This window comes from Hippoglossus stenolepis, chromosome 15 (genome assembly GCF_022539355.2).
Source record: "Hippoglossus stenolepis isolate QCI-W04-F060 chromosome 15, HSTE1.2, whole genome shotgun sequence".
Taxonomy (NCBI): Eukaryota; Metazoa; Chordata; class Actinopteri; order Pleuronectiformes; family Pleuronectidae; genus Hippoglossus; species Hippoglossus stenolepis.
This window is the reverse complement of record NC_061497.1, coordinates 2,436,829-2,450,864: the sequence shown is the minus strand read 5'-3', so window position 1 is coordinate 2,450,864 and position 14,036 is coordinate 2,436,829. Positions and strand designations below refer to the sequence as shown.

The window sequence follows — 14,036 nt, the reverse complement described above, 5'->3', positions numbered from 1 at the left end:
TGCGCAAACCGGAAGCCTGTTGAGAGCATCTTCACATTACTAATACAGTGGCCAAGCCATGCATTATAGCGTCGGCTACATCTACCAAAAAAAACTGAACCAAACTGCTTCACAGTCACTTCAATGATAAAATCTATACAAATGTTTAAGAGAGGCAGACTTTATATTACAGCTGAAATAACAACAATAAATAGACCCTTAATGCAGGATTAGAAAATAACAAAAAGTGGATTGAGTGCAACAAACAATCGACATTGTTATTGGTTTAATTATTTTTTAAGTGATATCAAATAATGACTAAATTAAACATTATTTACAGAATATCCTCTGGCATCAGGGGACTTTAAATAATTGAATGAAGGGAAGGGACCCATAAGGATTTAACAGTAAAAGAAAACAGGGTTTCATACGAAAAATACAAATGTATGTCTTCTGTCTTACAATAATCAATTGATAACCATTGTTCTGGTTAATACTTCTGCTACTTGTGTGAGTAAAAAGTAAATGTGCTGTGAGAGTGACTCAGAAAAGACACACTTGTCTGTGTTGTTCACTTCATTCATTTGCGTGGGCACAAAATCAATGCAAAACGCAGCAGCACGTTGGGTCCATACACTTTTATTTTGAAACCGTCCCCGGATGATGCTCATGCTACAGCGTTGTCTTGACCTCAGCGTGTGGAGGCTCCGGGGCCGTGTTGTTTAGTGCCGGGGCTGTGGTGATGTGTTGGTGGGCAGAGGAGCAGAGGAGCAGCGGAGCAGCGGAGCAGAGGAGCGCAGCCTGGAGCCCGGAGCCGCTCTGTTGTGGACCTTGAGTGAACTTCTCCTCCCTGACATGACTTCTTGTACTCCTGGACTAACTCACCGCGAGAGGAGACCCCGCTGAGAGCACTTTCTCTCCTCTTGTCAAACTGATGCGGGGAGCGGGAGAGAACGGGACGCACTGACCGGCCACCGCCTGCCACTCACGGCCGCCTCTCCCCTCATCCCCCGCGGCTCGCGCTTCACGGAGCAGCCGCGGGACCTGGACGTGAGGCTGCGGGAGAAGGAGGAGGGAAGTGGGATGCGTGAACTTCTGGTGTCGGCTGAGATGCTGCCTGTGGAGTTTGATGCTGTTTGTGGAGCGTCCATCCCATAGACTGCGGATCTGTGCGGTGGGATATCTGCTGGACAGCCCGTCTCACTGACTGAGCTTTGGGTTCTGAACGCTGACCTCGGGTCGTAGCAGGCACCTCGGTGTATGATGGAGTACCGCCCGGCGCTGCTGCTCTTATTTGCGCTCACAAGTTTGGCACATGGTAAGTTGAAGCTGGCGCGCGCCTGGTCGTTGTGGGTTATGTTTGCACAGATGGAGCCTCCACGGTTCACCCCCAGTGGCTCCTGAACCAGGTCCCACAGGCTGTAAACTGGTTTCCACTCACTAGGTTCCTCACATAACGTGATTACGCCATGCCATAATTTTTATATATTTTAATGGATGTTTTGGAGGAAACGATGTGGTAAGGGTTGCATTTATGAGCAGTGTAATCCTCCTGGATGAGGTCATTTAAATGGCCACTTAAGCCAGAAGCCCATATGCACCAGTCACTGTGTGTCTTGCCCAAGGGACTGAGGATTCACACCAGCATCTGCCCCCCACAGAATTGTAACTGGTAATTCCACCTCCTCATTTATCTCTATTACTGGGCCCATTAGGGGAAGACGTATCCTCGGCACAATGTAAATGTGGGATAGAAACAGCACGACCCACTCAGCTCCCCACTCACTGAAGCAGTGTGCTAAAGTAAAGTGAGCTGGGAGTTCAACAACAATGTTAAAAAATGTATGATTTCTTCTTACTGTACTTTCTTTGGAGGAAAGCCTCGACCAGATGCTGCACGTTAAACTTCTATCCCCATCTGATTGCACTCTTGTGTTGTATTGTGCAGAGCCGGGCTCCATAGCTGCACTGAGCAGACAGAGAATGAATGCAGAGGTGCTGGATAAAGATGGATTCTGCAGCACAAAGCTCAGTTTCCTTGGGTTTGGCCTCCACCAAAATCCCCAGACACTCGTCCAACGCTGCAAATTGGCCTTTGTTGTTCCGCTGCTGTTTTAATGACTCTGTATTCCAATCATTTGCATACAGTGCCTTTTAATTCTAGTTAGACTGGACTATGGGGAGGCACATCACAGAGTAGGGCAGGAGTCTCACTTGTGGACTGAGTCAGCTCTGGGATGATGAAAACCTGTTTAAATGAGACTGGATGCTGCATCCTCGCATCCTCCATCAATCACACACATGTAACTGCTAAACTGCTGCCAGCAGGACACAGGCTCTGTGTCAGCATGCCAATGTCCTTGTGTTCTATACACACAAACAGCCCAACTATGACGTACAAAAGTCTTTTTTATCCCCAGTGCAAGTAGGATGTTATAGTTAGTGACAGCCTGGTGTCGTCGGGCCCGGCCTTGCTGCTGAGGCTCCCTTTTACAAGGCTGTAAACATTGGCTATGAACCCAAAGCATATGAACTCAGCATCTGTGCAAGGGCTCCTTCAGTGACTCCAGACGCTCCTCTGGGACGACAAAGGCTGCATTAAAGCTACTTATTTTTCACTTTAGCAAAACACACGGTGACGTCGGACAAAAAAAACGACACTGTTTATACCCACCAGACTTTTTACGAGTTTGAATTTACATTTGTGGAGAGTATTTGCGTCACCCTCTGACAGATCCAGAGTTGGAACACACATGGTAAAATAAGCCTTGTACGGTGAGATGAACTGAAGAAGGATCCTGGCTGCACACCTCTCGCTTCACTCTCACATGTGAAGGGCCCCTTCGTGTGGAGACAGGGTCGTGTTTCCGCGTCCTGTTTGGCTCCAGTGTTCTTGTCAGTCATCTCTGTCACCATCAGTCAACACAGCGGTCCGCAGCAGCAACTGTCGGCGGGGCCATGTGTTTGCCTTGCTCTTTTTCTTTTTTTTTAAAGTGACTGGAAGGCAGGGCTATGAAAGCAGCCACCTTGGTGTGTCATGAATGTCCCCAGACAGACCAGTTACCAGATCAAATAGCCTGCAGCAAACCGTGATACCCACACTGTCATCGCTGTGAGCATACAACTCCACTTCCTTCAGGGGTGGGGGTGACATGGCTGAAATGGCACAGACGTGTCATTGTTCAAATCCCTTTCTTTTGGTCACTGGCGGTTGTGCGTTTTCACATGAGGCGTTTAAGACGCGCTGTAATCCGCAGTGGAGGCTGGGAGGCTTTAAATGGATTGGTCAAGGACAGTTTGACAGGAGTTATAGCTGCTGCTTCGATTGAATCAGAGACATTTCAGTAAATATATATAGTCGCGACAAATTTTACTTTTTTACCCTAGAAAATGAAGAATCCGCCAGTTAAAGGGTCAGTTCACACCCTCATGCCTCCAAAAAACCAACCAAAAATAAAGACACCAAACTAAATCAATGTGACCCAACACAATGGAGCAGCCTTTCTTTCCAGGAACACAGTGTACCTGTTACTCTGGATATTCAACAGGCCTGTTGGCAGCTTTAATGGCGACTGTCTTAGGCAAGTCCTGTAACAACAGTCAACAGGAAGTTGTGTGAAATTGGGCTGCAACTCATGTTTATTTTCACATTAGATTCATCCGTCTGTTATTTTCCATGATTATAGCGACTCCTCATTCTCTATAAAGCGAAGTGAAAGAATCTTGACTACAATTTTCCCAGAGCCGAGACGTCTTCAGATGTCTTGTTTTATAAAACTAATCCAGTCAAATAATCTAAAGACAGTTGTCTGTGTATAAACCCTCATGTTGTAGAGGCTCAAACTGAGATATCTCTGAAGTTAAATATCTGCTGATTGATTTCAGATTTTAATGTAGGTGGTGACAATAATCGGCAGACACATTTGTCAGAAATTAGACATATGAAACCAGTATATTTGTTTGTAATTTGGGTGGATTGGCCATTTGATTTTTTTTTTTATGATTTACATCCATTTTGGAAAAACTAGTTATGCATATTTTAAACTGGATCATCCAGATCTAGTTTGCTGTTCATCTCAGTCTTAGTCATGACCACATTGTTGATGTGACCGGCTTGTATCAGTGTAACTGTGGATGACTCATAACAAGGCAACATACAGTAGCTGAGGAGGGTTTTGCTATTGGCTTATTGACAACATGCCTCCTTTTTCCTGCAGAGAGAAACAGAAGACAGAGAAAGCTTTGTCGCCATTTTTGAAACAGACACACGCACACACCCTCGTCCTCCCCCACCTGCCTGCCCATCTGTTCTTAACAGATCAATTAGACTGTCAATAGCTCAGCAAGCCTCGTTATGATACATGGAAATGAGCTATAGCTCCTGAAAATCATTATGATACCCCAAATTAAGCAGATTGAACAATAACACTGTGGCAGGCAGGGCAAAGATCTAAACATCCTCTTCCTGTCATCACGGAATCGTCAGTGATAATCATGAGCTCAAATTGCCGTTTGAAGTTGTCTATTTCCGGTGTTTCTTTTTCCTCCTCCACACAGCTGCTGGTCTACTAAATTTAGAAGTATGTTATCAAAAAGTGTGGGAGTTGATTTGAAATTCTGTATGCTTGTCACTGAACTGCCACTCATGAATACCCAAGATAACAGAATTTCACAGCCCCACATATTCATGATTAACAGGCTATATGAGCATGTGAGTGTGGTAATGGAGGAAAGAAAAACAAACAAACAAAAACATGCCCCATATTTCATGCCCTTTCCAAATGTAACCACTGGGTGTTTTCACAGTGTACAGCTCCATCTGCAAACCACTTCCTCCCTTAATGGCAATACTTAATATGCCTGCACATTCCGACCGCTGAGGGCCAAAATAAACACACGCTGGGGCACCAGAGGCCTCTATCGGGCATCAAAGCAGAGGGACTAAACTGAGCAGGATCTCTACTTAGCAGCGAGCGCTGACAGGACAAGTCAGCTATCCCCTGTCCTTAAAGGTCTCAAGTGCGACCGCCCGAGGGGCCCCGACACAATACTGCCCGAGCTCCCCACCTCAGGCTGCAGACAGATGGATGGCCCCCAACATTCGTTCCAGTGGGTATTAGGAGGGCTGACCTCTCCACTGCTGGTCTTAATATTGAAATAGGCATTGGATGAGGCGAATCACAGGCCGCTGCCACCTGATTATAATGAAATCTCAGTCCGAGCACAGGGCCGCGTTGCCCTGTGGAGACAATATTTGTACTGCATGGTAATTTGTGATGCTACAGTTTCTGACTGGACAGTGCAGGTTGTGAAGGTGATGCTTTGCTTCTCTCTCCAAATGGAGGAACTGATTAAGTTGTCTGATTAAGGCAGGATTACATTTACACTCTGTTTCACAATGACCCATCAAACACTGTCTGCAATCATCTGCCAACTTCATCACCACAGAGGCATCTTCCATCCCTGCATCCTGTATGCCCACAAAAATGGGACACATCCTTCAAAGGGGCACTTTGTCTATTCACAGTATGAGTGGGTAAGAGAGGGATGTGGTTTATATGTGTCGTGTGTGTGTGTGTGTGTGTGTGTGTGTGATGACATAGATAATATCCAGGAAGAGAGCAAACCCACACACACCATTCACATGGTATTACATTATATATTCAGTGTATATGTTGATGTATGTGTGATTTCAGGCAGATGATTTTAAGCTTTATAATTCATAATGGCTAAATGTTTCAGCTCAACTGGACTAAAATACATCAGCAGAGTCAGTGATTCATAGCAGTCATTAAATAGTAAAACTCTCCAGATGTTTAACCAGATGGCTTTCTACACAGGTGTTGTTGTACAGTGTAAACACAATCTATAAGTCATCATGCTCGTACAAAACATTCGAACTGGGTTGCACGGCTCCTTCAGGTACAGTAGGATCAACATGCACTTTTCTCTTTAATAAGAGTCATCTAGTCATTCGCAGAGTGCACAGCTGCAACTGACTGTACACAAACATCCTGATGATTTACTAGCAGGGTTTCTGCATTGTTTTCACACAACCCCAACGTGGTGTCTCCTCGGTGCATATGGTTCTCTTCAACTTCCACTGGGGAGACAGTCGCTCGCATCTTCATGTTTACTCAGTTTTTATGATCCACAGACTTTTCCTGCGGTTGCAGTTTGAGGCAACAACAATACTCTGCTGCACAGTCCCATGGTCGCCATTCCTTTGTCTGCGGGTTGTATATATATTTATATTTATTTGTGAGAGCCTGGCGCTTGAAAGCACGGTGTGAGAAAGAGCCAACAGAAAATGGATCATTTTTCGTCACTGGTGTATCAAGGTGACGCTGCAGCGTGGGGGTGGGAGTGGTTGGGGGATGCTGCTGACAGCCTCTGTGGACGATTTAATGGCTGGCATCAGAGCTGACAGGGACGTTTTGAAAAGTGACAGTCGCTGGGTACCTGCTATTCTGTGACGCGAGTGTTGATACACAAAAAGTGACTTGGGGATAGGAGGCAGTTTGAGCGTCTCTTCGGCCTATTAGCTGTCTGTAGCGGCTCAGTTTGATGACTGACAGCTCGGCACAATGCCCTAAAGGAAAATGCTTATTAAACAAATGTGACCCGGGTGACAAGGCAGAGTGCCACAGCAACACTGACGAGTGCAGCTCGCAAGAAAAAAGTGTTCCTTTCATTTAGAGGAGTGATAGACCGCTGGATGATCGGATACAATACTGATACCAGATATTGATCTGATACGGACTGGCATAGCTGGATGACAATAAGCTTGATACATTAAATTCAGTTCTCTGTTATTCTATGTTTACATCTGTGTGCATTTAGTCCGTCAGTGTTCCTTCTACTCTGATGTTCATCTACTTTTCACTGTGCTGTTTTGACACAGTTCTTTCTCCAATGCAAGTACACTTCTGAGTGTGTCATATCTAATCACGGCACATTTGTATCATGGGATCACAATCTAGTCTTCATGCTTTGCCAGCAGTGGGTCGTGATGCAAAAGGATCAGTGAAACTTTATATTATTTAGCACGAGAACACTGCTGAATCATTCAGACCCGTCATCACAGTGTTCATCACTGAAAATAGGGTCGCCTCGTCGATTATTTATCTTAAACTTCAAATCAGACTAGGTTTCATACCACTATTTTTTTTGTAAACTCACCCATACCCCTCTTCCCCTCTTCCCACAAAGTTATGTATTCAGTAGCTCAGGAAGTCCCTGTCTCGAGCCTTTCCTCCCTCGGTGTGACATGTGATCTATGTGGTCAGACAGATAGGAGCAGATAGCCGTCCTGGCCTGTTTGTATGTGTGTGTAAGCGCACACAGATCTAATAGGAGCTAATCTTGAAATATGGTGCTCTAGGACAGGAAACCAGTGGCATTTCCGCTCAGCTGTGATAGGAGGCCTTCCACAGCCGGTGGTGAGCCCGTCCTGGAGCCCCTCGTGGGTATCCTCCCTGACATGAGTGGGAGAGCCAGTAGACTGCTGTGCCTTCAGCTGTGAACCCTCATGCACTGATGATTAGTGATAAGAAATGATACGGCCATCAACATTTGTGACAAATCATGATTAAAATAGTCCTTTTTGTTTTTCTTGTGTTTGCTCTTTTGAGGAAAAATCTACTCTTACTTCCCTCCCTCGAGCATTTTCTCCTCTATTTCTTCTTGTCTCCTCTTGCTCTCATCACTTGCAGCAAAATCGAATGAAAAGTGAGTCTAGTCGCCACATATCACAGTTGCTGCTCTCTTGTTGCTCAAAGCCTATCCAAATCCCCCCCCTTGGTGGAGTCGGTGGAGAAAATCGATGATTGTTACTGGCGGGTTACTGGAACTCAAACAGACAACTCTTGGCAGGATTTGTGACAACTCTGAGAATGTTAGGTCAGTTGTATATTGGGCCTCTCTAAGCTGCATTCAACGTTCTCTGAATCTTTAAATATGAGAATAGTTTAGTCGAAGCTGATCCTCAGAAACTTGAGGAAAAGTACATATCAAAGGCAAAGTTAAAGTAGAAATCTCCATGTAAAGGGATGTTTTGTTGCCCCCTAAGACTTGTTTCTCTGCTTGGAACTAAATCAAAGCCTAATCAACTCTCATGTCTCTCAGCCATGTTTTACCATGAGGAACATTTTTGTTTAAAAATGGTATTTAAGGCTCAACTGTTTGTTCCTGTTGGACCAGAAAAGGCACCACTGTTTGCTTTCTATCTACAGTAAGCTGCTTCTGCCTTGTCAACGTGCCCAAACATCCAGCCAAAATTAGTTTTGGCTGTTTCGCCGGTGCAAGAGGCCGTGCTCAGAGGGAGCGTGAAACAGAGTTGTTAGTTGGAAGGGCATTTTTCTTTTGGTGCTGCCTCGGGAGTTTGGATCTTTTTGCTCCCAATTTCCATGATCCCCACTTCTCAAAGGAGAGAGCAGAAAGAAGCAGCTGCAGCCGCTGCTCATGAAGCTGTTCACTGACACGAGGTAGACATGATAAAAACACCCAATTTCCTTTTTCAAAGTTCACCCTGCCCATTTAGATGCTGAGCAGCAACATCAGCTCAATTAAGGAGGTTGTCTCTTTATGGCTGCCACTTTGAATTCTCATGCAAGTGCGTCATGTTGTTGTCCCCACAGGGTCAAAGAGTAGGAGGCTCCAGAGAAAGCATTCGAGCCTGCCTCCCTCACCGCTGCCAATTTAACTTTGAATGCACATTTGCAAATCAATTCCTGTGGCTTTGGTGAAAATCGAGAGAGGGAGGAGGAGGAGGAGGCAGCAAAGCTGTAAAACAACAAGTTCTATAAGAGGGGAGCCAGCCCACGAAAAGGAATTGCAGATGAGGGAGGAATAGGAATAGGAAAGTTGTTGAATTTCCTTTGATCGTCATCTTCCGTCCCCCCTCCCCCTCTCTCGCTCCTCTGTCTCTTCTTTAAAGATTATAAATCTCCCTCGGTTCAACAGTGGCAGGTACTTTTATTGTGTCTGCGCTGGAACTTTGGCTTAAAAGAGGTTTTTCTGAGCCATTAACGGCTATGCCTTTTTAAGTAGAGCTGGGCGGGGAGAGAGCGTTTATCTTGGGCACAGTATGAGGGTTAGCTCAGCTTAGCCGAGGATGGTTTAATCTTTTCACTACAACTCACCACAGAGCGATAAGGAGTACAGGCTTTTGATAAATTGCAGCATTCTGATTTATTTTCAAGTCCTCCATGCTGAAATGAAAGACATTTCTCACTCTGTCTGCGTGGAAGAGTTGATGGGGCTGAGGTGCCAACCGTATTTTATGTGCTTTTCCCTGCAGGGCCATGCAGTGAATATTCTGATCCTATGTGTGATGACACATAAACCCTCTGAGACCTGGTACTGTTGGCACAGGGATGGGTAGCATGCTGGACCTTCAGTTCAGGTTCAAAGGCGTGAGGATTTGTGTTCGACCTCGAGACTGAGACTCGTATTACAAATATCAGACAAAATGACTTTCAAACTCTTAGTGGAGTAATCTGAGCATTGTGCACATTTGTGTCTGTGAAATGCATTCTGGCAAAGGTGTAGGTTCAAGTACATATTTGCATTCAGAGCTGTAGAGATGGAGAAAAAGGTTTGACAGCCTGTCGTCCAAAGCAAACAGCTTGTCAAGTAAAATTCTGTTGAAATGAACTTTTCCGTGCTCTCTATCAGATAATCAGGATCAAAACATGCACACAATATCATTCTCTTTCCTCACCTTCCAACCTTTTCATTTAATGCTTCTTTTTTGTTCAGTTGTTCAGTTTTTTTTTAATGATTAACTGTCAAGTGTGTCTGCAGCAGCAGCATCACAAGGACATCTCGAATCACACGCTCAAAAAACCAGTTGACAGTCACTTATTTGACCCATGACTTTGTCTTGGGGATTATTTCTGGAAACTGGAGAGGAACGATTTTCATGTCAGTACGATTTGCAAAATCATCACATCGTCAGTCAAAGTAACTTTTTGTGTGCTCGGAATAGGAAAAGGCAAGATACATCTTTAAAAATCTCTATTTCATGGCTTTCAGTTACTTAAATGTTGAATGCAAGTTGTCTTCCACAACTACAGATGTCACTTTGCTTTGTGTCTTAACTGGTGTCAACAGTCGGACCCCCACATGCACATAAATCATAGACCCCATTATTGTAGCATCTCAGTGCACGTCAAGAGAGCTGGAGCGATGTGACGTGTGTGAGTTGCTGGCTGTTGTTCTGATGGTTTTGCCTTTTCAGAGAGGATGTAAATCTGCTTAGGGATGAAAGCCCACTTGTGTCGGTGTTGAAATAAGGCTGGGGGGTTGGCGGCGACAGCTTGGAATCCACTGTAGATCTTTGGCAGTGGTCCTCTGTACTTGTTTTATATTAGCAGGGCACACTGAGCCACTTGTTCTTGTAGTGGATGAGAAAAAGTTCTGCCTCAGCACTTTGCCACCCTCCATTACAGAAAGGACATTGCAGCAGGAGTTTGCGCTCCCTGTGGCTGCTTTGTTCCAATTTTTCACATTCGTCTTTGTGCACTTTTACCTCACGCACTATTTCTCTGTCACACTCTCGGGCTTTATTCTCTCCTCCTCCCATTTTCCTAGTTGAGACCACTTTGAAGTTTTCTGACAGTAATTCACAGTGTGTATGCATATGTCTTGGTGTTAAATATAAACTAAATAGAGAGCCCCATGCAGGTCTTTGATTTTGAGTTTGTCAGTTTGAACTCACCAGGTAAGCTGGGAAGGTTCATGCAGAGTTGAATTGATTAAAATAAACAGTTTTCTCTGCTGGAATAATCACTCTTGTAATTCCATTACAATTTTCTATGAAGGGATGTATTGTACAACTTTCAATGTAAAGCAAGGACCCATTGTTTGCTGGTTTGGCAGAATGTAATTAGCACAGGGTTATGGCAGGGCATCTACACTGATGTGTTTTGCATATCAAAGGCGTCACTTTCTTAATGTTTACACCTGGGTTGAGTTTTTGCGCCCCAAAATTCTACTGGCCCTACTTCTGTTTGACAGTTTGACAGTTGTTTTTTAATCTTAACGGACAGAAACTGAGACGTTTGTAAATGATGATGGCCACACTCCTTTCCTGATTGGTTCTAATCCCTAGACTACCCTAAGCGTGTTGAAAGCATTGCCAACACTGTCATTAACAGTTCCATCTTTTCATGGGTCCAAGAAAAGAAATCCCTGCCTTTTTATTTTCACCTTTGCTGTTCCTCATTCATTGCATTTTCTGCAACTAAGCAACCACCTGGAGACAATCCCCTTCCTGTTTACTCCGGCATGCGCCTGACCAGTATGTGTGAATGGTCGAGTGATTTGCAGTTTTCAGGTGTTAGTATGGACATATTAGTGTGGATGTAGCCTATGGGATCTTTAGTTAATCTGAAGTTACCATAAACCTAGTAAAGCATGAAGCCTGGAATTTAATTTCATTGTGACCATCCAGTGTAAGTGTAAGTGTAATAAAGTAATTAATTATGTGCGTGGTAGTAGCAGTCTGTACAGTTTCTCCCATTGGTGTTAATATGGAATGAAAAGTAGCTGGAAAAGCTGTAGCTTGATACTCGTGAATTTTCAAATTAAATTTGTTCATGGATCCCTCACCTCTTGTGTAAATTACCATTGAGAAAAATTGACGACTGGGTTCTTAAAGGCAAAAAAGCAAATTATTTTAGTACTACTTTTGATGACTGACAGCCGTCAGATCTACAAGGTAAATCACTGACAAAAATCCCTCAAGTGTGCCATGGCTCTCTTGTGGCATGCCAAATTAGAGATTAATTTGTCTCTTCTGCACATAACATTCTTGTCAAACAGATTCCGGCTCTCACACCAGGACTCCCACAGCCTCCCTATGGTTTCATTAGCTCACATGTAGCTTTGAGAGTTCCTGCCATCCTGCTGTAGTACACCATGGGCAGGAACTAATAGGTCCTTAGAGGGTCCAGGCTTTCCTATTAGACACCTTTCTCAAGACAACCAGTGGTGCTCTGCTGTCTCCAAGCTGATAACCCAATTTGAGTTTGTCTTTTTCCACCCTAGCCCCTTATCTTTCGCCAACATCTAGGCTTACTTTGAGCCGTGTCTTCTAATCATAAGCTGCTTTTAGACATGTACTGAACACCGCAGTTCCTCCATATTTTCTCCGGAGGAGGTGCATGTGTGAACGCAAATATCCGAATGAGACACTCCACAGTTTCAGCTCAATATCTCCGCCTGGCCCCCTAGTATAAAGTCTGTAGAAATCCAGGAGAATCTGATGTGTGAACACAGTGGGGGATCCCCCGCGAGCGAGTGGGGGGGTTTATGACGCAGACACAGCAGAGATGTCTAGAGAGTTTGTGGTGATAAGAGCCGACACAAGCGTCTTTGTTTTGTCAAGAAAATCATGTGATCTCCGCAGTGGAGTTGTTACATCCTTTCCTGCCTCTGCCTGCTGCACCCGGCTGCTCCACCTCTCACCTGAATAATGCTGACGATTTGTTGCTGTTGTGAATGCGTCTGTGCAGAAAACCTCACGTTGTGTTGTGCATGTGTGAAAGACAAACTCTGGGTTAACTCTGTAGCCAATTCAAATATCCTCCAGTTGTATGGCAGCGCAGTCAGACTCTCATCAATATATTTTTGCCATTGTTCTGTCATACTAATGTAATTGAAAATACACAAAAGTAGCCTGTGTAATGGTCACTGTCATTGCAGTGGTGATCATACAGATTCAGAAAATGTCCCACAGAGGTTCACCTGAGCTGTACCTTTGTGTGACATCACAGGTCAAGGTGACAGAGCACTCCTGTGTACAGTCGCCTAGAGATCATTTCACCAAGTCTAAATTGGATGGTGGGGGTATCATCTTTAAGAGCCGGTGTTCAGTGGTTTCCACTTTGACGTTCTCTTCATGATGTTTAGCTCAGTCTGACACGGTGGCCTCTTTCCTCACTTAAAAGCCTTCGCTTTACATTTCCACATGGCTTGTCCCAACCAGCTCCGACTGTAAAATTTATGAGTCAGCTCTTAAAGGCTCTGTCCTGCTGAGCTCTCACCACAGACACCCCCCACCCACCCTCAAAAACCTCAAGCCAGACACACTCAGCACAGCCACGATACATATGCAGCCTTGAAGCTAATAGATGAATGGTCTCTATCTGCAACTCAGAGGCCTTGAGGGAAGAGAGGCACTTTACAAGACAGTTTTTGTTCCAGACGAGACCAATTATGTGGAAATACAGTTTTTTAATGAATTAATGTTGAAACATCTAAAGTATTTTAAAAGGTTAGTACCACATTGTAGAATTCAGTGGCAAACCACAGAGATTAGAGTTTGCATGGATAGGATTAGATGTCCAAGGACCAATGGTGTTACTCTTGGAGAGTGCCAGCTGTCTCCTGGCAAGCAGTTAATGTATGTCCATTATACCTCATTCATCCTTTTAACCACAACTATGGAACAGAGCACAACTCTTTGTTTTCACATCTTGAAAGTTTGCCCAAAAACTTGATATTGCAGCTCTTTTTCCCCATTTGATCATTTTTTTATGACTATGAAGTCACAAGTAAGGACAGGCATAGACAATGCATCACACAGTGAAGCTCAGTGAGTGTAGCTCAGTACATTTTGTGTTTTTACGTAATGCAATTTTTTTTATCAAAAGCACATCGCAACACACACCGAAGTTCATACTTTTTAAAAAATATATATGAAGATTAGAATTTTTGATACTGCAACCTAAACCCAGGTCATTATATTGCACATGTCAAGTTTAAGGAAGAAAGAGAAAAAGGAAATTGCAGTAATGTGTTTTTGGCTTTAAAGGAGGTGAAACATAACCTTACAGGGTAGATCTGGTTACATTCTGAGGTGCTATCAGTGTTTGAAAGTAGATGTCCGACAGCAGCCCATGCAGTCGCTATTTGACTCTAACTAGACGTAACTTCAAAGCCTCAATGCCATTTCCTCCTACTCTATTTTTTTGTTATTGCATTGAGAGCAGGACCATCAGACTACTCTTCATTCCCATCAGAAAAGAAATCCCTTCGTAATCTTCCAA

At 44.2% G+C, this 14,036-nt stretch overlaps 1 protein-coding gene across 4 annotated transcripts in view; it reads left to right on the top strand.

Annotated features, from left to right (window-relative positions):
• Positions 1–684: 684 nt before the first annotated feature.
• Positions 685–14,036, top strand: part of robo3 (roundabout, axon guidance receptor, homolog 3 (Drosophila)) — an 85,313-nt gene continuing 71,961 nt past the window's right edge. For 2 of the 4 annotated variants that reach the window (XM_035179253.2, XM_035179251.2), the window contains exon 1: positions 685–1,297. In XM_035179253.2, the coding sequence (XP_035035144.1) occupies positions 1,240–1,297 (58 nt within the window). In that variant the 5' untranslated portion in view covers positions 685–1,239. The remainder of the gene's footprint in view (positions 1,298–14,036) is intronic. The other 2 variants (XM_035179254.2, XM_035179252.2) reach the window with 1 other exon arrangement.